The 25948-nt window shown below is 50.2% G+C and overlaps 10 protein-coding genes; 7 read left to right on the forward strand and 3 right to left on the reverse strand.

Moving 5' to 3' along the window:
* Positions 1–124: 124 nt before the first annotated feature.
* FFUJ_00254 (putative BPH1-like protein) lies at positions 125–8072 on the forward strand (the record flags this gene model as incomplete). XM_023573498.1 has 4 exons in its annotated part: positions 125–2711; positions 2756–3153; positions 3199–7105; positions 7156–8072. The coding sequence occupies 4 exons, from the start codon at positions 125–127 to the stop codon at positions 8070–8072; spliced, it is 7809 nt and encodes a 2602-aa protein (XP_023425208.1).
* A 448-nt stretch (positions 8073–8520) lies between these two features.
* FFUJ_00253 (probable NADH2 dehydrogenase (ubiquinone) 9.5K protein, ubiquinone-binding) lies at positions 8521–8800 on the reverse strand (the record flags this gene model as incomplete). XM_023573499.1 has 2 exons in its annotated part: positions 8521–8564; positions 8614–8800. 2 exons carry the CDS (start codon positions 8798–8800, stop codon positions 8521–8523), a joined length of 231 nt encoding a protein of 76 aa, XP_023425209.1.
* Positions 8801–9177: 377 nt separating this feature from the next.
* Positions 9178–10703, forward strand: FFUJ_00252 (related to oligosaccharyltransferase 48K subunit; the record flags this gene model as incomplete). XM_023573500.1 has 4 exons in its annotated part: positions 9178–9319; positions 9371–9481; positions 9531–10228; positions 10278–10703. The coding sequence occupies 4 exons, from the start codon at positions 9178–9180 to the stop codon at positions 10701–10703; spliced, it is 1377 nt and encodes a 458-aa protein (XP_023425210.1).
* Positions 10704–12276: 1573 nt separating this feature from the next.
* Positions 12277–13059, forward strand: FFUJ_00251 (related to pre-mRNA splicing factor; the record flags this gene model as incomplete). XM_023573501.1 has 2 exons in its annotated part: positions 12277–12279; positions 12331–13059. The coding sequence occupies 2 exons, from the start codon at positions 12277–12279 to the stop codon at positions 13057–13059; spliced, it is 732 nt and encodes a 243-aa protein (XP_023425560.1).
* A 1754-nt stretch (positions 13060–14813) lies between these two features.
* Positions 14814–17454, forward strand: FFUJ_00250 (uncharacterized protein; the record flags this gene model as incomplete). XM_023573502.1 has 2 exons in its annotated part: positions 14814–14863; positions 14919–17454. 2 exons carry the CDS (start codon positions 14814–14816, stop codon positions 17452–17454), a joined length of 2586 nt encoding a protein of 861 aa, XP_023425211.1.
* A 431-nt stretch (positions 17455–17885) lies between these two features.
* Positions 17886–19379, reverse strand: FFUJ_00249 (probable serine O-acetyltransferase; the record flags this gene model as incomplete). Its single annotated transcript, XM_023573503.1, has 1 exon — positions 17886–19379. One exon carries the CDS (start codon positions 19377–19379, stop codon positions 17886–17888), a length of 1494 nt encoding a protein of 497 aa, XP_023425212.1.
* A 593-nt stretch (positions 19380–19972) lies between these two features.
* FFUJ_00248 (uncharacterized protein) lies at positions 19973–21080 on the forward strand (the record flags this gene model as incomplete). XM_023573504.1 has 3 exons in its annotated part: positions 19973–20269; positions 20316–20616; positions 20662–21080. 3 exons carry the CDS (start codon positions 19973–19975, stop codon positions 21078–21080), a joined length of 1017 nt encoding a protein of 338 aa, XP_023425213.1.
* Positions 21081–21495: 415 nt separating this feature from the next.
* FFUJ_00247 (related to nucleoside diphosphate-sugar hydrolase of the MutT (NUDIX) family) lies at positions 21496–22352 on the forward strand (the record flags this gene model as incomplete). XM_023573505.1 has 2 exons in its annotated part: positions 21496–21585; positions 21636–22352. The coding sequence occupies 2 exons, from the start codon at positions 21496–21498 to the stop codon at positions 22350–22352; spliced, it is 807 nt and encodes a 268-aa protein (XP_023425214.1).
* Positions 22353–23051: 699 nt separating this feature from the next.
* FFUJ_00246 (related to YSA1 sugar-nucleotide hydrolase) lies at positions 23052–23766 on the forward strand (the record flags this gene model as incomplete). XM_023573507.1 has 3 exons in its annotated part: positions 23052–23093; positions 23140–23174; positions 23229–23766. The coding sequence occupies 3 exons, from the start codon at positions 23052–23054 to the stop codon at positions 23764–23766; spliced, it is 615 nt and encodes a 204-aa protein (XP_023425215.1).
* A 141-nt stretch (positions 23767–23907) lies between these two features.
* FFUJ_00245 (uncharacterized protein) lies at positions 23908–24864 on the reverse strand (the record flags this gene model as incomplete). The annotated part of the gene is made up of 1 exon (XM_023573508.1): positions 23908–24864. The coding sequence occupies one exon, from the start codon at positions 24862–24864 to the stop codon at positions 23908–23910; it is 957 nt and encodes a 318-aa protein (XP_023425216.1).
* Between the last annotated feature and the right edge of the window lie 1084 nt (positions 24865–25948).

A 25948-nucleotide genomic window follows, 5' to 3' on the forward strand; every position in this document is an offset into this window, starting at 1 on the left:
AGCTCCAACAAGTTCTAAATCTTACTCTTCGATGCCTACGACGACTGATAACGGCCTGGACCCTTGAAGGGCTCAGGGGGAAAGGTTGCTTCTGGAATGAACCCGTGATAAAACAACACACAAAATGGCGTCAATACCAAGAAGATACCGGTCGTCCACCTCGGCCTCGAACCCTCCGAACAGCAAGTCCTTCGAGATAATAAAGGGCTTGCTCGAAGCTCTGAACCTCGATACGACTCTACACAAGCAAGACGGATACCCTCAAATACCGCCATTGTTACGGAAACTCCGACATATTATACAGCATATTTCTGCGACGCACTCGCCCGTCCTTCAAGATGACTTTCGACACGCCGATGGCTTCCAAACCATACTCAATCTGCTGCGAGCCTTCTCAGGCTACTACGACCCCGATAAGCGAAGTGATGCGGACATGCTTGCTCTATTTAAGCTGCTAGGAGATTGTCTCAACCTGCTCTCGGGGGCGCTACGCGGACATTCAGGGAACCGACGGTTTTTTCGATATCGAGTCGAGGGAGGCGGTTGGGAGGCTTTAGAACAAGTTATCGCAAGCATAGGACTCGGAGGGGCTGAGCCTGATGCTTGGATAAGTTGCCATGTCTTTGGCAAGCTGCTCGCCTTTTCCCTCGATGACGAAGCCCTCGATCTTCTATGCCAATCAATCGCGAAATCACTACGACCCGACGACGAGAATTCCCCAAAAGAAGAAGAGGACGATAGCGCTGAAGAACAATGGGATCTTGTGCTGGCCAAGTCTGCCGAAAATATTACACCTGGTGTGAAGGAGGTTGTCAATGCTAAGACCATAATACGGCATCCTGAAATTCTGAGAGCAGTTGTCAGCTTCTGGATGGCCATTCCTCGAATGAAAGATGGCCTCGCAAACCCCGCCTCTCTACTCGTCCTGGAGACAATTCACAGCATCATCGCCGTTTCTATATATAACCGCGCTGCCGTCCATTCCACGGGTGCCTTGTCACAATTCCTACGGGTCGCCTTCAATGTCGATTCAGCACTTAGCCCACCTGAGCGAGAGAAGGTTTTGGGGATCTGCAAAATGCTCATGTTTTTGGGTGTCAATGAACCTGCCGATACACAATTCCTCTTATCAAGGCCTGGTTCTGAAGCGTCCGAGTTCTGCTTACAGATGACATCAAAGCATTCCGGCCCCCCATTCTTCCAATTCGATCTCTCATTGCACGGCCATTCGTCCCTTGAATTGGCGAGTCTTGGTCGATCGTTTCCACCACAGTCTAGTGCGGGTTACACGTTTACAGCGTGGATTCGAATAGACAGCTTCGATCCTACTGCACACACAACCATATTTGGTGTCTTTGATTCCACACAAGCATGCTTTCTGCTAATGTATCTTGAGAGGGATACTCACAACTTTATCCTTCAAACATCTGTTACCTCCAACAAACCTAGTGTCAGGTTTAAGTCTGTTTCCTTCAAAGAGAAGAAATGGTATCACATTGCTATTGTGCATCGCCGACCAAAGGCATTAGTTACCAGCAAGGCGTCACTATATGTGAATGGTGAATTCTCAGAACAAATTCGCTCCAACTATCCCCATCTCCCACCTTTGTCAAATGGCGCGCACGATAGCTTTGCGTCGTTCAACTCGAACCAGAACAAGACGAACCCAGTGCAGGCCTTCATTGGTACGCCCAAAGACCTTTCGAACCAAATAGGACCTGGACTTGTGTTCTCGCGATGGTCGCTTGCCTCGGCGCATCTGTTCGAAGATGCCTTGAGTGATGACTTTTTGGCAGTCCACTATGGTCTTGGGCCGCGATACCAGGGCAATTTCCAGGATAGCTTAGGAGGCTTTCAGACCTATGAGGCATCAGCCACCTTGGGACTCAGAAACGAGATCGCACATCCTGGAAAGGGCGAGACCTCGGACATTATAAGGGCTGTCCGTGAGAAAGCAGGTTCATTGTTACCAGAGTCCAAGATCCTCCTCAGCATTCTTCCTTCAGCCACATTCCCAGAAAATGTGCAATTTTATGACACAGGACTGTTGAGGTCATTGCCGCGAAACTGTGCTCGCAATCTCTTCCGAGCATCAAACCAAGAAGGTGCTCCTCTGGCCATCAATTGTGCGGTGCCAAGTCTTCCGGATTCTTTGTTTAGAGTTCAAGGCCTTCTGCAATTCCGAGGCAATCCCATAGTCGCTGTGCCATCGTACTTGGACGAAAACCTATGGCGGCTTGCTGGTTTCACTCCGTTGGCTTTGAAGTTGTTTGAGCGAGCATCGTCAATAGAAGAGACAGTGAGATCGGCAGAAATGCTGTTTTACTGCATTCGACAAAGCTGGAGGAACAGTGAGGCAATCGAGAAGGATAATGGATATGGAATTTTGGCGATGCTTCTCCGCGTCAAGCTAGGCTATGACCGCAGCAGTGGCGACTCAACTGTCACCCGACTCCAGGTTTCTAACGAGGACCGCGATCGGCTGGCGTTTCAATTACTGAGTCTCATCCTTGGCTTCGTTGGATATAACCACACAGAACCAATGGAGTCTTTCATCATCAACCCTCTTGCGTATCGCATCTTGCTCATTGACCTGGACATCTGGCGAAAGTCGGCGCCTCGGATCCAAGAGCTTTACTATAAACAGTTCGTGACATTCGCAGTTAAGAGCAAGTATCACGAATTCAACAGTCGGAGACTGATAAGGATGAGTATGTTATGTCTACACTCTGCGAATCGTGCTGATCGTTCCCAGGAATTGTCAAGAGGCTGCTCGATGCCATGAAAGGAGAGGTTGTATCAGAAGACACGATATCTCACTTCATGGGCGCTTTCGAAGTTCTTGTAGCGTCCAACTTTAGCCAAGAGGTCATGCGATCGCTGTCTCTTTTCATCACATACGCCTTCCACTCACAACCTTCTTCTTTACCACGAACTCCACGACCTCTTTCGGCAATATCTAGATCAAGCACTCCAGTTCCACGACGACGAGGCACGCCGACTGATCCCACCTCAGCTGCGGTTGCCTCTGGGCTGAAGTTCTTGACTAAGAAGCAGCTTGGTGTCAAGGTTCTTAGCATGTATTCGCGCATTCTGTGTGAAAAGGGCAACACAACGCACATCAAGAAGTTTGCTCGTACTGTAACAAATAAGGTGAGCAAGTCGCTCTGGTGGCCTCTTCTTTACTAATTTCTATAGTGGCTGTTGTACTTACTGGCTGAAGACGATCCGGAGGTCGTTGTCCACGGTTGCAAGATCCTGGCGCGTCTCCTCGTTACCCATGGCTCGAACTATACCTCGAAATTCGCCGGAAAGTCGGGAGGCTTCATCATCATGTCAAACAGACTCAAGCGATTTTGGGATATGCCAACTCTGTGGCCCATTTGCTTCAGTATCCTGTTTGGTTACGATGTGGCTGAGATCAACTTTGACAGAAATTTCGACTTCTTCAGTCTTTTGGAGACATTCGGCAAGCGAAAAGTCGTATACCCAGACTCATTGTCCGTCATTACTGCCATGCTACAGCATGGTCTGAAGGATGTGATGAGACATCAGGATGATCCAGACTCGCCGGCAACACATATAGACCCATCTTTCGCGCTTAAGAAGCACGCATCGTCTACTGAACTACGCCCGCGAGCAAGCTCCATGAACTTGGCCACTGCCCTTGAGACACGCTCCAACTTCTCGCGAGACAGTGAGCGAGTTGCAAGCTATGCTAGCGCCCTACATACTGTTATTCGCTTCCTTTCGGATCTCCACGCGCGCTCAACGGAATTCAGGGACTTTGCTTTGAACTCAGAATGGGTGAGACTGCTACTCTCAGCACTCTACCCAGTCATCGTTAGCGCCGATGCGGTGACACCCGAAACCGAGTTAAACTCTGGCGATACGGCGCTGACGTTTGAGGGGACTGATGTTATCATTCGTCCAATTAGTGGTAGTGCTTCGAATGCCACGCCTATTGTACGAACAACAAGCGTCGATCCGGTGCCGTCGCCTCAGTCAACACCACCAAAGGGCACACCACTGCGGAGAGCCTCGTCGTTTATCCTACTCACCCAACAAAAATCACCGGTTGGACCCAGTCCAGCTCGACTGAACCCAGCGCTGCCTTCATTGCGACCAGCACCGAGCAGGAAGCCTAGTAGCGATATCTTGGATGGACTCTTAGAGCTGGTGGTGAATGTCTTTATGGACCAGCTCCTCGCGCGGAAAGATTTCCCAGGGTTTGGCCTGTTCACTAAAGTCCCTCCTGGGTTCCGTGAACACCAAGCGTACTTTGAGTCTTATATCTTGAAGCATGTGATTGCCCAATTGACGAATAATGTTCAGCTCAATCAGAAAGCAATATGCGAGCCTCGTGTACTGACCAACCTCTCTCGATTCTGCACGCATATGTCGGAGGCCATCTTTGAAGGCTGGTTCATGAATGGCGCCGAAGCTATGATTGACTTTGTTGGCATGCTCCTCGAATTTCTGCAGCGTCCGGATATTTCGAACCTCAAGAGTGTCCGACTTTGCAGCCAGGCTGTCGCCACAATCCGAAGCTGTTTACTCAGGATCATTCTTTTGAGATTATCAGATCTTGACAATCAAGAAACCACTTTGGTGGAGGCCAAGCAGTTCATGGACAAGATGGTGTACTGGCAGATGTCAATTCTCGGGTGCTTTACCAGTGAGGATGAGTTCCTCAAGCTCTTCTGGTACCAGCTCTACACGAAACTCATTGGCGACAAGATGCCCCTTCGTATTGCGGCAGCTAACTTCTTACGCATTATCTTGGTGCAGAAGCCAGAGGAATCTGCTACGCTAATCCGCTCTTGCATGTCGCCAGACCAGAAGCAACTTACGAAGGACTTTCAAAAGTTGACAGGTGTGGATGATGAATCATTCGTTGACTGGGTTGATAAGCACCGCCCATCACTTGATGTCCTCTTCTTTGGCGGTATGTCCAAAACATGGGAGGATTTCGTCAGTTTAGAAAACGTGCGAACTTCGGAGACAGCCAAAGTTCGTCTCACAAAGCGCAAAGACAAGCTCAGATCCTTGCATGCGGAGAGCATCAGTACAGAGAAGATTCTAATCAGTCACGATATTGGTAACAGCGCCTGGATGAAGAGCATCTACAACTCTGAGTACTTCAAGTATCAGCGACTCATGCAGGACCAACAAGATGACCTAGTATTCCTAAGCGCGGCTTACACCAAGATGGAGCGGGATCTTATGAGGCCTGGCGCGGTGTTCAGTGAGGCAGCTACACCCAAGTGGAAGCTTGATCGCACAGAAGGACGAAATCGAATGAGGCTGAGGGTCCTACCGGATTTTACGATCAGTAAGGATGAGTATCAACCGAAGAGGAAGGCGAGCGAGGTGCTCCAGACCCTCCGAATAAATACATCGGCCAGTCCAGCTCCTTCGATCCAGGCTTCTGCTGTGACGCCAACGAAACCAAGCGCACTGGATGGAAATGCTGAACAGCCTCAATTCACAGAGGAGCCAGAATCCACTGAGCCAGGCGAGCAACCTAGTTCTGGTGTTGCGCCCGAGGATGACTTCGAGCTTGTGGACGATCCCAATGATCCCAACGAAGGGGACGAAGGTTTTGAGGACAAGAACCGCAAAGTGATGCGACGATTGGAGCGTGGAGACCAGGTTCAGTCTGCATACAACATCTCACGCATCATCGGACTGGAAGCATGTGAGGGGATCCTCATAATAGGCAAGGATGCCCTGTACATAATGGACAACGTGTTCCAGTGTGCCAACGGCGACATCGTCAATGTCTGGCAGGCTCCTCCCGAAGAGCGCGATCCTTTCTCTCAGATCGTCACGGACGCCAAGACGTCTGAGAAGCGACAGAACAACAAGGAACAGGAATCGAGGCATTGGCGATGGCAGGATGTTATCAGCATTTCGAAGCGCCGGTTCCTGTTTCGAGACGTTGCGATTGAGGTGTTCTTCACAGATGGCCGAAGCTATCTTTTGACCACGATCAACCCTGTGGTTCGAGATAACCTGTTCGTGAAAATGCTCAGCAAGGCACCCCACACAAGCGGCGCAAACACGCTTCCGAACCCTGAAGATGCTTGGCGCCTGGAGTCTCTCAAGGTCTTTGACGAGTCGCCTCAAGGATTCGGGTCCAAGTTCGGCACATTCTTCAACTCTTCGCCTTGGAATCCTCTCCTTAAGAAATGGCAGAAGGGCGAGATCTCCAACTTTCACTATCTCATGATGGTCAACACTATGGCTGGAAGGACGTTCAATGATCTGACTCAATACCCAGTCTTTCCCTGGGTTCTGGCTGACTATACAAGCGAGGACTTGGACCTTGATGATCCCAACACCTTCCGCGATCTGTCAAAGCCAATGGGTGCCCAGACACCGAACAGAGTTGGAGGTTTCGTTGAGAGCTACAATGCATTGGCAGAGATTGGAGAGATTCCTTTCCACTATGGTACACACTACTCTTCTGCCATGATTGTCTCATCATACCTGATTCGTCTACCGCCATTTGTTCAATCATACATCCTGCTGCAAGGCGGAAGCTTCGACCACGCCGACCGTCTGTTCCAGTCGATCCCAGAAGCCTGGAAATCAGCCTCTTGCAAGAACAAGGCTGATGTCAGAGAGCTCATCCCCGAGTTCTACTGTCTCCCTGAATTCCTGACCAACGTCAACGGCTACAACTTTGGCAATCGCGAAAGCAACGGCGTTAAGGTCGACCACGTTGAGCTTCCGCCATGGGCCAAGGGTGACCCGAGGATCTTCATCGCCAAACACAGAGAAGCGCTTGAAAGTCCGTATGTGAGCGAGAACCTGCACCAGTGGATTGATCTGGTCTTTGGCTACAAGCAACGAGGTGAAGCAGCTGTGGAAAACCTCAATGTGTTTCATCATCTCTCGTACCGTGGTGCAACGGATCTGGACAGCATCACAGATGCAAAGGAGAGAGCTATTCTAGCTGGTGTGATTCATAACTTTGGACAGACGCCTCATCAAGTGTTCATGAAGTCGCATCCTGCTCGAGAACACGTCAAGAGTCCAGTTAGACGATTAGACAGCAGTGTGTTTTCGCTGGGCTGCCTACCACATCCACTCCTTGGTAAGAGCTCTGCTTACTTTGAACCCAGATATCACTAACCGATATAACAGAAAGCCACGAACGAGTAGCCTCCCTCATCCACGCCTCCAAACTCGACCGCTTGCTGTGCGCTTCTCCATTCCGCCTCAACTTCCCACCATACGACAAGTTCCTTGAATGGGGATTCGCAGACAATAGCATTCGCTTCTTCTTCAGCGACAATCGAAAGGTAATGCAGAACCTTGCCCCTCGGCCTGGTCACGTCGCTAACTCAACAAAGCCTGCTGGACTCTTTGAGAACCTCCACATCGGCCAGATCTCATGTGCTTGTTTCGCCGACTCCAAAACATTGATCACTGCTGGAGAGGACTGTGTTGTTTCGGTATATGCATTGCAGACTTTACCTGGAAAGCCGGTTGAATTACTGCCGAGGTCCAGTCTTTTTGGACACAAATCGCCTGTCACAACGATTGCAGTCAGCAAAGCGTTCAGCACACTTTTGACTGCTTCTGCAGATGGACAAGCATTCTTGTGGGATCTGAACAGACTGTCGTTTATCCGAAAGCTGCCATTGGTTCGACCTGTCGAGTGTGCACGTATCAATGATATTTCGGGTGAGATTCTTCTCTGCTCGGGACCTAACGTGATACTGTACACCCTCAACGGCACACTCCTTCTGGAACAGAATGTCTGCTTTGAGCAGGACGACTACATCCACTCATGTGCCTTTTACGAAGGCGCCGGAAACGAGTGGCTCGACAATTACTTGATCTTCACGGGCCATAAGCGGGGTAGAGTCAATGTCTGGCGACGCAGTATCGTCGGCAGTCGATGGACGCTTGAGCTTCTCAGAAAGCTTGACCATGTCGACCATAAGAACGATAAGGGTGGCAACACAGAGGCAGGCATAACGTGCATCAGCCCAATGCCAACATGCGTCTACACAGGAGATGATGACGGTCGAGTTGTAAGTGTCTCCTCTCAATAATGTTCCTCCAACTAACAGTCCTAGTACGAATGGAATCTACTAAGCAGGGAGAGATAGAGTCTTTCCCTACCAAATCGGACATCAGTTCGATATGACCACCGACATAGCCTCGTATGATTAAAGAGGAGGGGGATATTCTGTTTTTTTAGCTTGCACATTACTGCGGCGTTTCCAGCTTGATATTTATACGCATGCTTAGAAAATCAACGACTCGCGCACATCCTCACACAACACACACACATATATATAGGTATCGAAATGTAGACAGCCGGTGGAAGGATTGATTGTAGAAAAATCGAATTGAAGCGTCAATTGCTGTCGGATCTTCTCGTCCCTTTCTTCCTCTATGATATCCCTTCTCTCCCTCGCATCGGGAAACGCCGTAGTTTGTACAAAGATATGCTCCTCGGAGCCGTAATATTTCCTTCTTCTTTTCAGTTCGAGATGTTTAGTCGTCGTAGCCGGTGAGCTGTTTCCTGGGACCAGAGGGGACTGTGTATGTTAGTCTCGCATTGGGGGATTGAGGCCGAGGGGCACGCACTGGGATAGGTGACGGGAACGGGAGGAGCATCGATATCGCCAAAGTAGTGTCGGATCGGAGGAACAATTGGCATGGCGACGGGGCCTGCTGCGCCGATGATGACGGACCAGAAGAGGGCGGGACGCTCGCGGGCTGCCCAGCGGCAGTACTTGAGGGGAGTTTGCCAGAAGAGAGGAGCGGCAGACATGATGGCCTGTATCAATTAGCACAGAAATTAACAATAGCGTATCGGGACTGAGGCCATACTCAATTGACGATGTGGTGTTTGTCGTTCAATCTTGGTGGTGATGATGGTCTCGAGCAACGGTCCAATCGTATCCTCGGAAAAACCAAGCCGCGGGCATCGGATTATTTCTCACTGTATCCGCACTGAACAGAGCTCTAGAGTCGCTGCCACAAAAGGACTAGCGCTTCCGCAGTTTCACATCCCGTTCCCCCACCGAAGGCTACGTATCCCTAAGACGCCAACGCAAGCTACCACGCTCCGTAGGTTCCACTGAGAGCTACTCGCAAGCTGTCCAAACTTGCACCAAACACTATAATCCCCCAACTCAGAACCACACAATGCGGTCACTCTTGAGCCTCGTGGTCTTTCTCTTCGCGGCGCTGGTTTCGGCCGTGAGCACAACTGGTAATAGATTACTGGTCATTCTCGATACGCCCAAGGACAAGGAGGCGTATAGTACATTTTTCCGTGATCTGTCTGGTATGAGCCTCTGCGCAGTATTGGGGAGATGGTGAAGCTTACAATTGATAGAACGGGGTTATGATATCGCGTATGAGACACCAAAGAGCGATGCCTTGACGTTGTTCAAGTATGGCGAGAGGACTTATGACCATCTAGTCTTCCTCCCCACCAAGATCAAGGGTTCGTCATGTCTTGTTCCTTGAGAATGTAGCTGTACTGACTGGCGCAGGTCTGGGACCCAATCTGACTCCCAATGCCATCGTCGACTTCATCAATGCCGGCGGCAACATCCTCCTGACCATGTCTGCTACCCACAAGGTCCCTGTTACTCTCGTCTCCGTCCTCGACCAACTCGACGTTACCATTCCCGCTGAGCGCAACGGCAAGGTCGTCGACCACTTCACCTACGACGCTGTTTCCGCCGCCGAGACACACGACACCCTCGTCCTCGATGCTCCCCGCAACGTCCGTCCCGGTCTGAAGGACTACTTTGAGATTCCCGGCGCATTTATCTCCGTTCCTCACGCCATTGGCCACACTCTTGGCTCAGGACCTCTTCTTACACCCGTTCTTCGAGCGCCCCCTACCGCTTATAGCTACAACCCCAAGGAGCAGGGTGATACTGTTGAACCTGATGAGCTGTTTGCTGCTGGAAAGCAACTTGCGCTTGTCTCTGTCTTCCAGGCTCGCAACTCTGCGCGCGTCACTGTCGTTGGTGCTGCTGAGATGCTGCAGGACAAGGCCTTTGACACCAAGGTTACTCGACAGGGTGGAAAGGCTATCTTCCCTGCCAACAAGGAGTTTATCACCAACCTGGCTGGTTGGACATTCCAGGAACTTGGTGTTTTGCGAGTTAACAAGATTGAGCATCACCTCAAGGGTGACAATGAGACCAACCCTGAGCTGTACCGCATCAAGAACGATGTTGTATGTAAAGACCTCTCGTGGCACGATTGGCCTCACTAACATTTCACAGACCTACAGCATCTCCGTCTCCGAGTACGCCTGGAACGACTGGCAACCCTTCCACCTCCCTGAGGGTGACCACCTCCAGCTCGAGTTCTCCATGCTGTCTCCTTTCCACCGCATCTCCCTGAAGCCCATTCATGTCGGCGAGGACGAGACTGTCTACGGCACCGACTTCGTTCTTCCCGACCAGCACGGCATCTTCAACTTCATGGTCAACTACAAGCGACCTTTCCTGACTAACGTTGAGGAGAAGCGAACTGTCAGCGTTCGACACATGGCTCACGACGAGTACCCCCGAAGTTACGTGATCAACGGTGCTTGGCCCGGTCTGACTGGCATCTCAGCCACTATCGTTGGATTCCTGTCATTCTGCATCGTGTGGATGTACAGCCAGCCTGTCAAGCCAGTCGCTGGCGCTAAGAAGACGCAATAGAGGATGGAGCAATGTACGAGTATTTTTTGCTGCAACGTCACGATTAAGAGTTCGTGGATATGTTGTATTGTAGAGTGGGACCAAAAGTGAAATATAGAATGCGCATTTGTTTTCCTACAGCTATTGAAGTGTTTACAGTTTCCTGATGTATGTGACTTGAGATACGAAGATGTGATGGCTCCCTCAGATTAGCTCTCTTGGGTTCTCACTGACAACTCGCGGCAGTGGACAAGCAAATGCCCTGCAAACATCCCAGATGATGCCCGCCGCTGTTGCCTGCAAATTTGGCTTTTTGGTCGATTGATCATCACCGGGCAGCAAATTCGTATCTCAAAGCATTCTCCCCGTCCCATACGTCTCCCCCGAAGGCCAAGCCTACTCCGATTGAAAACTATATCGTGCGAATCACGAGTGTCTCTGTATTCCCAGTAAACACCTCCATGAGAGGGTTCGCAGAGGAAGAGAACGACTTCACGCAAAGGGAATTATCGTCACTGCGGCTACTCCAGGCACTTGCGAAGAATACATGGATGAGAAACAAAGGAAAAAACTTCAAGGTCTGCTCAGATCTCTGTTCTTGAGTGAGGTACATGTTCGCAACGCAAGTCAGTTTCCCCGAGAGGCATACCGAGCAAGCGAAGTGAATCGCCAACTTCGGTGTGTGAAACAGTTATCATCACCGCAGACCAGCCCCGAGAAGCCAAGTACAGGGCGAGAGGAAATGCAAAAACGCCGAACTCCAACGCCAACGCCCGCAAGAAAAACAACCCCAAAAAGACCCCTCCCAGGCCAAAAACCAAGACGAAAAGCAAAGACAAGGGAAATGAAAAGCAGACCCAACCCCCGTGGTCAAATGACCACCCAAAAAAGCGCGAAAGCAAGAGCATGAAATATAAAAGCGGAAATGTACATACATACCGAGTCACTTGACTAGGGGAGGTGGGCGAGGGTGAGGGCGAGTTCGGGGTCGGGGAGGAGGGAGGTGAGGTGAAGGCATGGTGTTGAAGGTCGGGCAAGGTCGAAGAGGTGAAGTGCGAAAAAGGAAAAGAGAAAGACAAAAGAAAGGCCACAATGCGAGGAGAAAGAAGCTGTCGAGCCAAGCGGTAAGTGTCGAGAGCAACAAGTGTATAGCAAGGTCAAGTCGAAATCGCAAGTCGAGAATGCGACAGGTTGATGAAGAAGAGGAGAAAAGGCTGGAGGAACTTGAAGAGAAGCCCTCTATTTATAGCCGTTCAGAATGAGGAGTGATTGCGCATTCAGTGCGCGAAGGTTTACGCTGAAATCGAGCGTTAGGCGTGGTGTTGACGGCCGTCGCCAGCTGCCAGCAGCTGTCAAGATCTCTAAAATCGTTGCTGAGGTTCAAGTCGCGCTGCGCTTCGCGTTGGAGAATGGCAAGGCTGTGGGGACGTGCGCAAGCTCGACCTGTGGCGCTGTGGCACAAGCGGAGGATTTAGAGCAAGGCTGGTGTGGCTGCGAAAACTTCCGCCGTTGCTAGGTCGCGATCGCCAACTCAGCTTCTGCAATTACGTTGCTGTCCTCACCTCGATCTCTTTGACGCCGCGTATCCGTTAAAATGGTAAGTCTCTGCTCCGTTTTTACTGTGAGCAGCTTCAGCTAATGATCTCAGGCACGTAACTCGGAAAAAGCTCAGTCTATGCTGTTTCGCTTCCGCGAAGCCCAAGCAGCAGACCTAGGCATCATCGACGCCGGCCGTACACGTCGACCCAAGCTCATCACCGAAGTCTCAGCCATTCCCGCCTGTGAAAAATGGCGCGGCCAGGTCTTGAAGGAAATCTCGCGCAAGATGTCACGGATCCAGGATCCTATCCTCAGCGACTACCAGATCCGCGATCTCAACGACGAAATCAACAAGCTCATGCGCGAGAAGCACATGTGGGAGATTCAGATACGCAATCTCGGGGGACCGAACTACATGCGCGGCGGAGGCAAGATCTACGATGAGCAAGGACGCGAGATACCCGGTAGTGGGAAAGGCTATAAATACTTTGGCAGAGCGAGAGAGCTGCCGGGTGTGAAGGAGCTGTTTGAAGCAGCGAAGAGCCAAGGCGAGGAGAAGCCGCTTGAGGAGAGGCATGATATGAGGCGGAATGTTGACGCGGCGTATTATGGGTATGCGCCTGATGAGGAGGATGAGGAGATGCTGGCGTATGAGGCCGAGAAGGAGAGGCAGGCGGTTGAGCACTTGCTCAAGACGGGGAGTAAGGATGTGCCGGAGGGGTGGGAGCCGCTGCCGGGGGATAGTGGTGATGGGATTACGTGGGATTTACCGACGTTGGAGGAGGTGCAGGAGGAGTTGATCGATCGGAGGAGAAGGAGGCTTCTGGAGCAGCTGTGATGTGTTCTCCGTGTATCATCGGAGAGGTCTACGGGGACAGGAAGTTGTATTGTATTGTGGGTTGTTGGATCAATTGAGCCTAGGCCATGGTTCACATTCACGGCGTTCAGGACGGTCACTTATTTACAGGCGCATGGGTTCACTATGATACTTGCCAAAAAGAATATCTTCTCAATCTTGCATCTCACCCCTCTTAAGCGACATCACCAACCCGAAACTGAAGCAATACCCCGAAGCTGTGGATTAGCGGTTATACCGAGCTGTCAGTTATACCTGTCACCCGGATATCACAGATTCCGGGTATAACACGGACGAATTATACATCCACCAAACAAAAACAGCTCGAGTTACAGTTACAACAGTGTGCATGAACCGTCAAGGGTGTTTTAAACCCGTCAACATTGCCTGTTTCGTTTCACACACCAATGAACTCTAATAATATGTCATCCACAATGTCAAGCGAGATAGGTATTCACATTTCAAAGGGAATGTGAAAAAAGGATTTTGTTAAGAGTGACGATCTTCATTGGTGATACCCCCCTTGAAACCCCTGTTGTGAAGGAGAGACCCCTGAAGGTCCTGAAGCTGACGGTGAAGCGCCACGCAGGTGAGTGTGCAGATGACGCCTTTTGGTCCAGGGGTTAGAGAGACAGATGAGGATGGAAGCTGTTATCTGATTTTAATACATCCTAGAAAAATTGGCATTTCAAGGTTATCTGAATTATTCAATGAAGCGAAATCTTTAAAATTGATCCATAGAATTCGCATTGCATGGATGAGACGTGGGTGTGTGACGCTGTTTCATTTCGTACCAAAGTGATCGACAGTCTTGTCTTGTCTTGTCTCTCCTCGCCCTGTCAAACAGCGCCTCCCCTCTCCCTCTTGTCTCGGGAATCTTCTCGTATCTCACTCCTAATAAATGCTCTTTGCTTATGTACAATCATGTCAGCCTTGCCTGTGCCTCTCGTGTAATACCGAAGATCAATTCTCTGTGTAGTACAATCTTTGATGATCAAACCCATTCTCTGATGTAAATCACTAGTTTCCTTTTCTATTCTTGGCTCTCCCCTTTTCTCGTCCATTCACAATTCGAAAAAGCGACCCCGCGGCTGAACGGCGCCAAAAACGCCCAGAGAGGAAGAGAAAGAAAAAACCGTCGAGCCCCTGAGCTTGTAATGTACCTGCAGCGCCCTGACTAGCACCCTACCCGTCTAAATCCTCTGCATCCACTCTAGTGATGAAAAGAGTAACGCTGGGCCCCTATTACGATTCAATTCAATCACTTGCAAAGAATTGATCCGCGAGAAAATTCTCTTGAAACATATGCTTATTCTCTATTCAGTCCCTCTGGTTCTGCACTACACAGTTTTGTTCTTGAGGTGTCTAAAATTGGACATTCCTTCAGCTAGTGGCTGTCTTGTTAAATTAATCCACTCTGGTCCCTTTACGCCTCGTGCCCCCCTTGCCTTGACCTTTTTAGCACTTTACCCCCCTAGGTTGTGGGCTGTGGGGACCCTTTAGGTACTTTACGGTAAGTGCTGCAGCCCAGGCTTCTTCTTCCCGTTCTTCTCGGCAACGGTCTCGTCTTCTAGAAATATGCACAGAAGAGACAGACCAGGCCGATGTCTATGTCTCTGACTCTGTCTTTACATCATCGTCATTCCTAACTACGTTTCAATTCAGTCCTTACCGTCACATGCTCATGATATAATTCCTCAGGTCTCTTTTTCCTCTTTTCTTCTTCTCTTTTCGAGATGGTTTCGTTCTTTGGCCTCAAGCTTGGAGGCGATAGGAAAAAGTCACAGTAAGCCTCCTTTCTCCCCAGCCTCCCATTTTACAGCTTTGCTGATATTTTCCAGGGACAAGAAGCTAGCTTCGAAACAAATACAGCATTTACACCGCAATGAAGAATCTGTCTCGTCAACCCCCAAAGACCTCCGCCGACAGAGTAACTTCTCCCGTCCAAATCTCGCTCGCCCTGGTACTTCCAGTTCTCATCTCGACCCACCAACGCAATGGAAAGCCCCTTATATGAACGGCGCGGGAGGTGCCTCGTCCATGGTTGATCTTGGGGCGCCGCGCGCACCGGGAATGGGAAATCCGCGGTTTCACTCGTCAGACATAATGCTCAACACACGCTTCGGCAATGGTAGTTCTACGAGCCTCGTTGCGCCGGGCGCAAGACCTGGCTCACCTACACGTCCTGGAACGGCCATCTCGACAAAGGAGCCTGAGAATCCCTTCAACATTCACTTCGGCAAAGATTCTGTCAGCAGTATACCGCCGACGCCCCAGGATGAACCAAGGGGTCATGCGGAACCCTTCGAATTCAATCTCGGAAACGAGATTAAGGAAATCAGAAACAAAAGCCCTATTCCCACGGCTAACAATGGATATCCATCTCCTCCACCCTCGATCGTCAACGCTGAGCGATCTTTCTCACCGGACCCGCGCCCTTCGAGCAGTCGCCAGAACGTGCCCGCGGCGCCCAGCCTTCGGAACCCCAGCACTGCAGGTCCAATGTCTCTCCCAAGTCCAGCTGTATCAGTTGCTAGAAGCGACGATGTATGGGAGCCGCAGCCTCCTGTTATTCGCAATGTGACAGCCAAGCGCGACACTTTTACCTTTCATACGCCTAGACGGCAGAGCTTTACCATGGACATGGAGACGCGTGAGAATCACAAGCCGATGGTTGAGGGGCTTGCTGGAAACTTTGCGGGATTCGACTTTGGTGAGACTGTCAGAAAGGGCAGTATTGGAAGTAAGAGCTTGGATACTTCGACTGAGGGTGGAGTGAGTCCTACGGACACGAATGTGAAGCCCAGGGTCCTCGGAACAGCGAGAACTGCTAGTCCTTTGAGGACCATGCAGTCGAGTCCAAGTCTGAGCATGATTGATACGGCATTGACACGGGCTCGAACTGCCAGCGATGCCATGTCTCCTCTCTCATTGGTATCGTCATTGGCATCCGCGGCAGCAGAGGAGGCACCGCGTATACAGACACCTCAGCCTTCTCAGCAGGCAAAGCCGACTCAACAGCCTCCCAAGATTCTCCAGCCCGGCCAGCTCTCAGAACCTCTTCAGGCGATCAGACCTGTCTCACCCTCGCGCTCCCCTCAACCTTCGCCTCTTTCTCAACCTCCTCAGCAGAACTCTCCAGGACCATCTCCGATTCTCTCCAACTTCCCAGGTCGATCACCGTCTCCGCCAATGGTTGAACCTCATTTCCCTCGATCTCCTCCCCGACCACTCATCCAAACCATCCAGCCATCACCCCAGTACCCGACAAAGCAGTACAAGGCCTATCAACCTCCGGACTCTTCTCCACCAACGAAACCACTCCCTTCGCCGTACCGGTCACCTACCGCTCCTCTCCCGCCTGTACCACCACCTCGCTTGAATCCTGGTAACAGGAGTAGGAGTAACACTCCCGATACTGCGGCGAGTGCGAGCCCAGGTTACATGAACCGACCTCTCGAACCTCCGCCTCGTGGCTTCCGTGCCCGAACTGACTCCGAGCCACGACTCGGCCGACCTCTCCGGGTTCCAGCTCCCCTTGTCGATCGCTCGGCTACCATTCCCATGGTTGGACCTGGACCTCGAAGTGCCGTTGGTCCAGGCTTTGATGAAAGTGGCTTCGTCCGTGCTGAGCGTCTTCCTGAGCCACCACGAACAGCCAGTCCTTTCTCACAACAAAGCCCCATGGAAGGTGAATTCCCCGTTCAAAAGGGTCTTCCTCGAGGTCGCAGGCCTCAACCTCCGGAGATGCAAAGTCCCGAAAGGCCCTTTGGCCTGGAGCCAAGAAAACAGCGCCGCCAACCTCCTATGTATCCTCCGCCCAGAAGCACAGAGTTACCCGTGGCCGACTCACAACTAGAAGAAGTCTTGAACCAACCAGGCACACCAAACTGGAACGACTTTGACCGCGCTGAAGCGCACAAGTCCGCTATCCCAGCTGCTCTCTCACCTTTCCGCACGCAATTCGCTCGATCTCCCACACAAGCTACTGACGACTCGTTAAGCCCACGCCTCGCACAGTATGCTTCGTCGCCTATCTCAGACACACCTCCCAGTCTACCCTCACCATCCTTCCCATCGCTACAAAAGTCCATCTCCAGCTCGAGTGAAAACCTCGCGCGTACTTTTGACATGATGTCTGATGGGAACTACGAGCGACATGAGCATAATTCAGCTCGCCCGCTCATCTCACCTGTGATGGCAGACTTTGTACCCCCGAGGGACAGAGACCGCAGCAGGACTCGCGTCGAGGCAAAGAGAGCGCCTCCTCGTCCTTCTCCAATCACTGTTCCTTCATCGCTGGCCGCAGGAGCAGAGCCTACGAGGGTCAGAACTCCTAATCCGGTGGTAGATGCGTTCAATCCTGGCTTTATCTAAATGGATTATATCAAAGCGAATCTTCTTTATATCTCAGCTTTTTATATCTCAGCGAGTCGGATTTCCAAAAAAGAGGCAAAAGACCCTCATGACTTTTTCTTTTCTTGTTTAACTATCGCTTATTCCCCTTTTTTTCTTCCATCACATTTTCTCTTTTGGATATGGCGTCTTTCGCTTATAGATCTATCACATACCCCCGTCCCTCGCTGCGTCGCTTTGACTTTCGTTTCTTTTCTTTGTATATAGTCATCATCATTATCATCGGGACATGATTAGTGGATAATGTCTAAGGAATACAACATCCGGTGCCTTGAGCCTGGATCTTACATGACTACCTAGAATGTGCTTAAAACGTGATTGAGATGCGTTATCCTTGTGACATTGAAAACCCAGGACTAGCGCCAATTTTACATTACTATAGGATACATTTGCTAGCCGAGGAACATGCGGAGGTTGTTGCCGATGTACTTGAGATCCAGGAGGAATGTGTCATGGCCAAACATACTCATCTCCTCGCTCAACTCAACGTGCGTTACGTTCCTGTTTCCAGCTAGACGGACTGCTTCAGCTACCTCGCGCTGCTGCCATGCTGGGAAGAGGATGTCACTTGCGACACCCATAACCAGCGTAGGGGTATCGCGCAGCGGTGCGAGGCCGAGAATCAGATCCTCAGGGGGCCGTGAGCCCGGTACGACAGTTGTGTCTGAAGGATCAGGGTGAGAGCCCGGCTGTTCCTCATAGGGCTTGTTAGGCAGGGTAAGACTGCATGCGTCGGGAGAAAGGGGGGAAGCTTCTCCCGAGGCAAGATTCTTCTCGCGCTCCTGGCGACGAGCACGGGTTGCACGCTGATGCTCAATACCCAGATCGAAAAGATCCATAGCCTTGCTGACGTACAACAGACTGTTGGGATCATAGTTCAAGCACCACTTCTCACCCGCATGGTCAAGATACGTCTCAATGAGAAAGTCCGGACATAGCGCAGGCGGTTTACTCGAGTCTGCCCGACGACGACCGAAGCGCTGCTCCCATTCCGGTCCAGAGCGATACGTGACTGTCGCAATCTCACGTGCAAGTTTCATGCCCGCATGAGGAGGAACCTTTCCATAGTAGAACCCGCGATTCCAGTTTGGATCCATCATGAGGACTTGGCGTTGCGTATGGCGCATGGCGATACTGTATGGGTGAGAGCGTGCGCAGCCGCTGATAGAAACAATGCGGCCTACGCGCGAGGGGAAGAGAACGCCGGCAGCGAGGGACTGCATTCCGCCCATTGACGAACCAACGGAGGCGTAGAGTTTATCGATGCCGAGATAGTCGAGAAGGCGGAATTGGGCGCGCACCATATCGTCCATGGTCAAGATGGGGAAGTGAGTTGCGTAGCGCTCTCCATTGCCGGGATCGACACTACTCGGTCCCGTAGAACCGTTGCAGCCGCCGATGACATTCGTGCAGATAACGTGGTATTTATTCGTATCAAGCGGTCCTCCCGGCCCGATGAACTTCTCCCACCAGCCAGGCTTTGTGTTCGCCTCTGTAGAGTGCGCATGCGACGAAGCGGATAGACCAGTGTGAAGAAGAATAGCGTTCGACTTATCAGCGTTGAGCTCACCCCACGTCTCGTACGCAATGTTGAATTCGGGAAGGACGCCGCCCCAGTCTAGCATAAAGGGTTCTTTGCAAAGATAATTTTGCGTGGCGCCTGAGGTGTACGAGGGCTCGGTATCGTCGTCGGTCAAGCGGGCAGAACGGGATTCTAGAGCGTCGAGGCAGGGGAATGACATTGCTGGGTTAGATGCGACGCCCGACTTCCGGGGGGCAGCGGAGTGAAGCTCTCGGACCCTCGGGGCGAGACATGTTGGGCGGACAAGTCTGAGGGATGCTTGGAGCTGGCGAGTTGAGCGTACAAGAGACCTTGAGGACCTCATGGTGGGATGTGAGTGTGAGGAGGGAGGATTGTCACTTGGGGAGAGTTGAGCTTCATGTTTGTAATCGAGGATTCTTGGACGGCGAAATTGATGGAGCTCCGATGCGCGGGGGACGGGATTGGACGCCGGGCCGGGATGATGCCATTGCACGTGCGATAAGATATGGTGCTGTGATAAGATAGAAGAGCCCAGTGTAAGAGGGAACTATATCGAGCTACCACCTACAGCAGAATAGAAATAGCTTCTTTATCGTAAATATTCTCCAAATGAAATTAGTATAGATCTCAAGATCGTCGTCATAGGGCTTAGTCTGGGTTTAAACTCAAACTCATCATAAGTTCAAGTGAGACAAATCACGCTTTTTCTGTGATGCCCAAGGCACGTGTACAATCTTCTGACGTCAATTCAACGCCGCAGCTGTAGGTGATAAGCTGCTGCCTCTCTAGAACAAGCCCCAAACGCGTCACCTTTTGCCGTGTATTCATTTACAAAAAACCTGTCTTTTCTTTCACCAGAAACACTACAAGTTCATTTCTACCCTCCTAGATTTTATGCTGATCTACATTTTCTACTTCTTCATCGCCTACCTCATCATGGCGCAGAGCATTCCCCAAAACGTGATCGACGGCTTGCGAAGTATGCTATCGCTGGGGAGCCAGAATGACAATGAAACGAGCTCCTCTTCTTCTTCTGGGGGTTTGACGCCCGTGGATGTGGTTATTACAAGAATCATGCTCACGAAGGGGAAGAAGCTTCCGCCGGGTGTTGTCGATGTCATTCTCGACTTTGCGGAGTACTGGGCGCATTCGAGTAATGAGGTTGATTACATCGCTGAGCACTCGAGTCCTCTCCGCGTCAACGGTCAAAGTCCCTCTGAGAACAAATTCCTTGTAAGTCTTTCTCTCTCTAAAGATAGTGCAAGACTAATTACTATAGCTTCGATCGTTTCCTGTAGGTCTGACGGGGATTCAAGGCAAGAAAGCACTTGCTGAAGTGTTGGCGTATGATCTGAACGAGGCGAAGCCGGCGCCTTTAAAGACGGAGCACGATGCTTCGTATTTCACAAAACTGGCTGATTATCCTACACCGAAATTACTCCATCCTGTGAGAAAGGTGGTCTTTACGATACGGAGCAAGGATCAGGGGTGGGGTGGTGAACCAGATAATCGCCATACGTATAACGGAGCCTGGACGTGGTTTGAAGCTGGTCTAGAGAAGTTTGACGCCGAACAGACCTGTAAGTTCCAAGACTCCTCTATGAAATCCAATGCTGACTTTCTAGGCGATCCAAACTGCACATACGACGTCCGGTTCAAATCAGCATCCTCCGTCGCATCACCCCTCCCCGTCTGCGCCCTCCGCCCTCTCTACCCCTCCATCGTCCCCAAAGGCAGCGACAAGTTCGCATACTCGCACCCTCTCGCACACCAAGAGAAATGGACCATCGTCCGCAACAAGACAGCGCACCGCGCCTGGCAAGACCATGTGATTACGTGGGCGTGGGACGACGATGCCAAGCCCGACTCTGAAGCTGCTGTTAAGATGAAGGCTGAGGAGGGCAGGGGCGAGGAGACGGGCGATGGGTGGTTTGTCAGGGATTTGAAGATGGGAGATGTTGTCACGATCTGGGCGAAGGCGAGGTTTGGGGGGTGGGTTAATCATATTGAGAAGGCCAAGATTGATGTTTACTGGGCTGTTTGAGCCATAGCCTACGGGTACCTGGGAATGAGGGACGGAGTATGAGTTATGATCAGTCGCTCGACTTACAACCCTACCAATGGGAAATGAATCAATGAGCAGACCTACTGCGTGATAACTGGCCTTTGTGAAGTGACAAGCTGCCATTCCGTATGTGAATGCACTCAACTCAGTTCTCTTTGGCGTTTCAGCCTCATGTCATGATCGCGGGGCAGAGGCCTCTACGTCATTCACTTGACCCTCCTACAAACACCATCTCAACCTAATCTTCAATAGACTTCCGCCAATCCCAAGCTACCTCCAGAAATATCTCCAAGAAATGAGATTCATCGCCAGCGTCTGCAGAAATCCCAGATTTTTACTCTCAGCAACCTGCCTCGTTCATCAAACCCCATCTCTACACCACTTCACACGCACAATGTCTACCACGCTCAAGAGCCACAACATCCCTCTCAGTCTTCCTGATGGCCTTTCAGAAGAGCAGCTCACTTCATTCAAGCCATTCACGGTACATTTTTCTCTTCACATATCTTCACTTCAAATTCCTAATGTTTGTAGAAATGGGTCGACACACTCACAAACTCACTCCGTCTACAATCCGATGAATCTCACCCCTTCCACAAAGACCCCTACGCTCTGCGCTCAGTTACCATCCAATCTTACGATCTCTTCGGCGCCAAACGTGTCGGCTTCATAAAGCTGACAGCAACTGTCTCCAATGACTCGGGCGAAACACTCCCAGCAGCCGCACTCCTCCGCGGTCCCAGCGTAGCAATGCTCTTCATGCTCGTCCCCTCCGACGCACCCGCCTCATCCTCAGAGCGCTACGTCGTCCTCACAGTGCAGCCCCGCGTTCCCGTTGGCAGTCTTAGCTTCACAGAACTACCAGCGGGTATGGTCGACGACGCGGGCAGTTTTGCGGGGGCAGCAGCGCAAGAGATCAAGGAGGAGCTCGGTGTCACGATCAAAGAGGAAGAGCTTACGAACTTGAGTGAACTTGCTACAGCTGAGGATACTGAAGATATTGCAAAGGGGATGTTTCCTAGCGCCGGGGGGAGTGATGAGTATATTACCATATTTAGCTATGAGATGAGGATTGAGAGGGACAAGATCAAGGAGTGGAGTGGGCGGTTGACGGGATTGAGGGAGCATGGTGAGAAGATCACTCTGAAGGTTGTGCCGATGAAGGATGCTTGGAGGGAGGGGGCGAGGGATGCAAAGTGTTTGGCTGCTTTGGCTCTTTGGAGGGGGTTGAAGGAGGAGGGGAAGCTTTAGAGATATCGCCATGTCTTAGTTGTTGGTGGTAATAACTTGTGTGAGGATGTCACTCCACTCCGAAGTATGCGAGTTAGGCTAGGGGAGGAAAGAAAACTCGAGACCTTGATCCTAAATGACAAAAAGACTGAGGTAACTTGACATAAATTTAGAATATCTTTATTAAGTTTAGGATATCTTTTACTGGGTTTATTCTGGCACCCTATATGAAGGTCTGGTGTTTTCTTGCTCCCCGAGGATAGGATACGTTAAGGCTGTCGCCATTGAGCAGATCATAGGCTAGATAAGAATAAACACCCAATCATGTCCCGGGAGAAGCATTGAGTTTAACTGAGACATGCATTTTCAAGACATTAATGCATGAAGCTGAAAAGCCGGTCAAGAGTCTCACACGCAACTTGAATCGAAAATTTCCATCAATTGCTGATAAGCGGACATCGTTTCAACCAAAACCCATTCCGAAGCACTACAGTAGTAGCAGTAAGACTATAAGAATAATTGTGTTTGTTGTGTTAAGTTTAACTCCTAATAATAGACATGCAATTGGTGATTTAGTCGCATGACATGAGTAGCTTCAGGGTAGCTTGTGCGACGTTGTACATCCTCTCACCGACTTCGGCGGGGCGGTAGCCAACTCATCATGACTTCTCACAACACAACAAAACAAACAAACATAATTTTCTCTTCAACTCACTCAAAATGTCTGTTTTCAATGCAAAGGTGACTTCCACTGAGCCTCTCGTAAGTAATGTTCCCACAGTCTACCAACATTTGCTAACAATCTCAGTCTAAGGAGGAAGCTCGCTGGATCAAACTCTCCAAGTACGCTCACTCACCTCCTTTCACACATCTCACCTCTCACATATAAATATTTAGAATCACATATCGTGACCCAACAGGGACATCCAGAACCTGGGAATCAGCCGAACGTCTGACACGTCCCAAGACCGCCGACATCGACGGCGTCGGCATAGTAGCCATCCTCCCCCACCCAACTGGCCCCGAACTCATCCTCCAGAAACAATACCGCCCTCCCATCAACGCCGTGACAATCGAAGTCCCAGCCGGCTTGATCGACGAGGGTGAGACACCCGAAGAATGCGCCATCCGCGAACTCCGCGAGGAAACAGGCTACGTCGGCGTGGCCACTGAGACGTCGCCCATGATGTTTAACGACCCGGGGTTTTGCAACACGAATCTGAAGATGGTGCATGTTAGCGTTGATATGGACTTGCCCGAGAATAAAGACTTGAAGCCGGAGCTGGAGGAGGGCGAGTTTATTGAAGTTTTTACGGTCAAGTTGACGGATTTGTGGGGGATGTGTGAGACGTGGGAGAAGGAGGGCTGTGCGGTTGATGCGAGGGTTGGGACTTTGGCGGAGGGGATCTTGTTGGCGCAGAGATTCAAGCTGTAGAAGATCAATGGCTGATAGACTATAGAACGAAAAGTCACCATTCGAATATGTTTGTCAAAGGACTGATAACACAAACTCTCTATTATACTCAACTATGTACAAGAAATGTTGACACAGGATTGTCAGAAAGCATGCTGTCTTCTAAACAGGCACAGCCTTACCAGCCTCACCCTCATCAACACTACAGACCCTATTACAAGACCCCTGCTCCGTACGTCCATGCAAGACCTCAATCCACTGAATCTGCTGATACGCCGCACCACCCTCCGGAATAGTACCCGTCCAGGTATCCCCATTACTCCAGGCATTAAAGCTCAACTGGGCCGGATCTCTTGGAACCTGGAACGCATTACGCCAGGCCTCTTTATCATTGACCTTCCAGATCGTCGCATCGGGCGTCCAGTCGATAGTGTGCTTTGCCCAGTCCGTCCACTTGAGACCGTCGGGGAGTGTGGCTGCTAGGTGAGCGCCCTCGACTTCGCCACCCTCGTCGGTGTAGGAGGGTTGGTTAGTGTAGTGGATGATTGTGGGATCGTCTTTGGTGAGGACTTCGATGTCTGCTTCTTGGACGAGGGCGAGGGAGCCGCCGTTGAGATAGGTGAACATTGCTGTGCAGGCACCGGGCGAACCCTTGGTGCGAGCATACATTCTCAATGAGACATACTGATGCTTCTCAAGGGACTCGAACTCAGAGGCAGTTTGGAAGCCATTGTGGCGAGCGGTTCTCATGGTCAACCACGTATCGCTTGCAGGAGAGATGTCATTATTCTCCTCAATGTACAAGTTGTTATAAGTATTCTGCATAGGAAACTCTTCGTTTCCGTTGTTCCATTTCTGAGGACCCCAAGTTTGAGCAAACTCAGACTCCCAGTTGAAGAAAGCTGAAGAAAAGTCTGCTTCAGCGTTGCCTTGGATTGAGTCGATGAGGGGAGGAACACCGGCGTATTGGGACAGGGAACGGAAGTCAAAGAAGGAGTGGCTTGTATAGTACTGGGGACTATCGCCCTTGGTAACGTAGCAATCGCATGATGGATCTTGAGCCAGAGCCAAGGGAGCAATGGCGAGGATGGATGCAAGGAGGGACTTGGTGGGAGACATGATGAGAGATGATATCTGAATGAAGATAGATACTATTCCAAGCTGATCTACCGACCTTATATATCCTCCTTTCCAAGTGTTTTTGCATATCCAATTCCCCTGTAGGATTATAGGATCAAACACCAACATGTGATTGAACCATATACGTCGTCCCATAAAATGCTAAGATGGTGAGCTGCTTGTGATAGGCTAGATGGACTCGAGGATCGGATACCTTGTCGAGGAAATTAAGCTCAGGAGCGGGAAGACCCACGAGCTTACATTCTGACAGGGGTCGTAGGGCAAAAATACTCCTGAGTCTCCATAGAAGATTGGGGGATGTAACGGTGACGATGAGCTTGCTCGCTGTGAAGTTTGTGTGATTGGTAGATCGTGATGGTGATCATGGATGGGTTTGGGGGCTGGGCTGAGCGGGATAGCAGTCTCGTCAGGTTTGGTGAGGCATTGAGACGAAGAATCCATCGCTGGAAGCTCCCGAGACTGAAATAGAAGCTAACGTCCCCCACCCAAAGACCGGCCACCCCCACAGACTGGCCACCTCATTCTTAACCTAGCCACCTAATTTATATATACTTTAAATAGTTATAACTCTATTAATTTAATTCTAATTAATTTTAAACTAATGCTAATTAATTTAGAATGCCTTTTTTTACTAAAAAAGATATAAGTACTATACTTTAGATAGTTATAGATAGTATATTAGTAAATAAAGTAATTAAAGCTTATAGTATTAACTGTTTTATGCTTTAAGGTTAGATTAAAGGAAGTATAATACTAAAAGAAGCCTAAAAACCTTACTAAAAGCTCTTTAATACTTAAGAAAAGAGTCTTTAAGACTGGATTGTTATTTAAGCTAATTTAAAATGCCTTATATTATATTAATAAGTTAGAGAGTTTACTAGTAAAATTACTATTTATAATAGCTTTCTAGAAGGCATTAAAAAGAACTAATTATAGGGCTTTTTAAGATAAAATCCTAATATTAAAATATTAAAAGGCAAGAAAATTAACTCTAATTAATATTATAGAGCTTCTTCTAAACTAATAAAGGCATTCTTTATGCTCCTTATAATGCCAGCAATAT

The sequence above is a fragment of the Fusarium fujikuroi genome, chromosome FFUJ_chr01 (assembly GCF_900079805.1).
Source record: "Fusarium fujikuroi IMI 58289 draft genome, chromosome FFUJ_chr01".
Classification (NCBI taxonomy): domain Eukaryota; kingdom Fungi; phylum Ascomycota; class Sordariomycetes; order Hypocreales; family Nectriaceae; genus Fusarium; species Fusarium fujikuroi.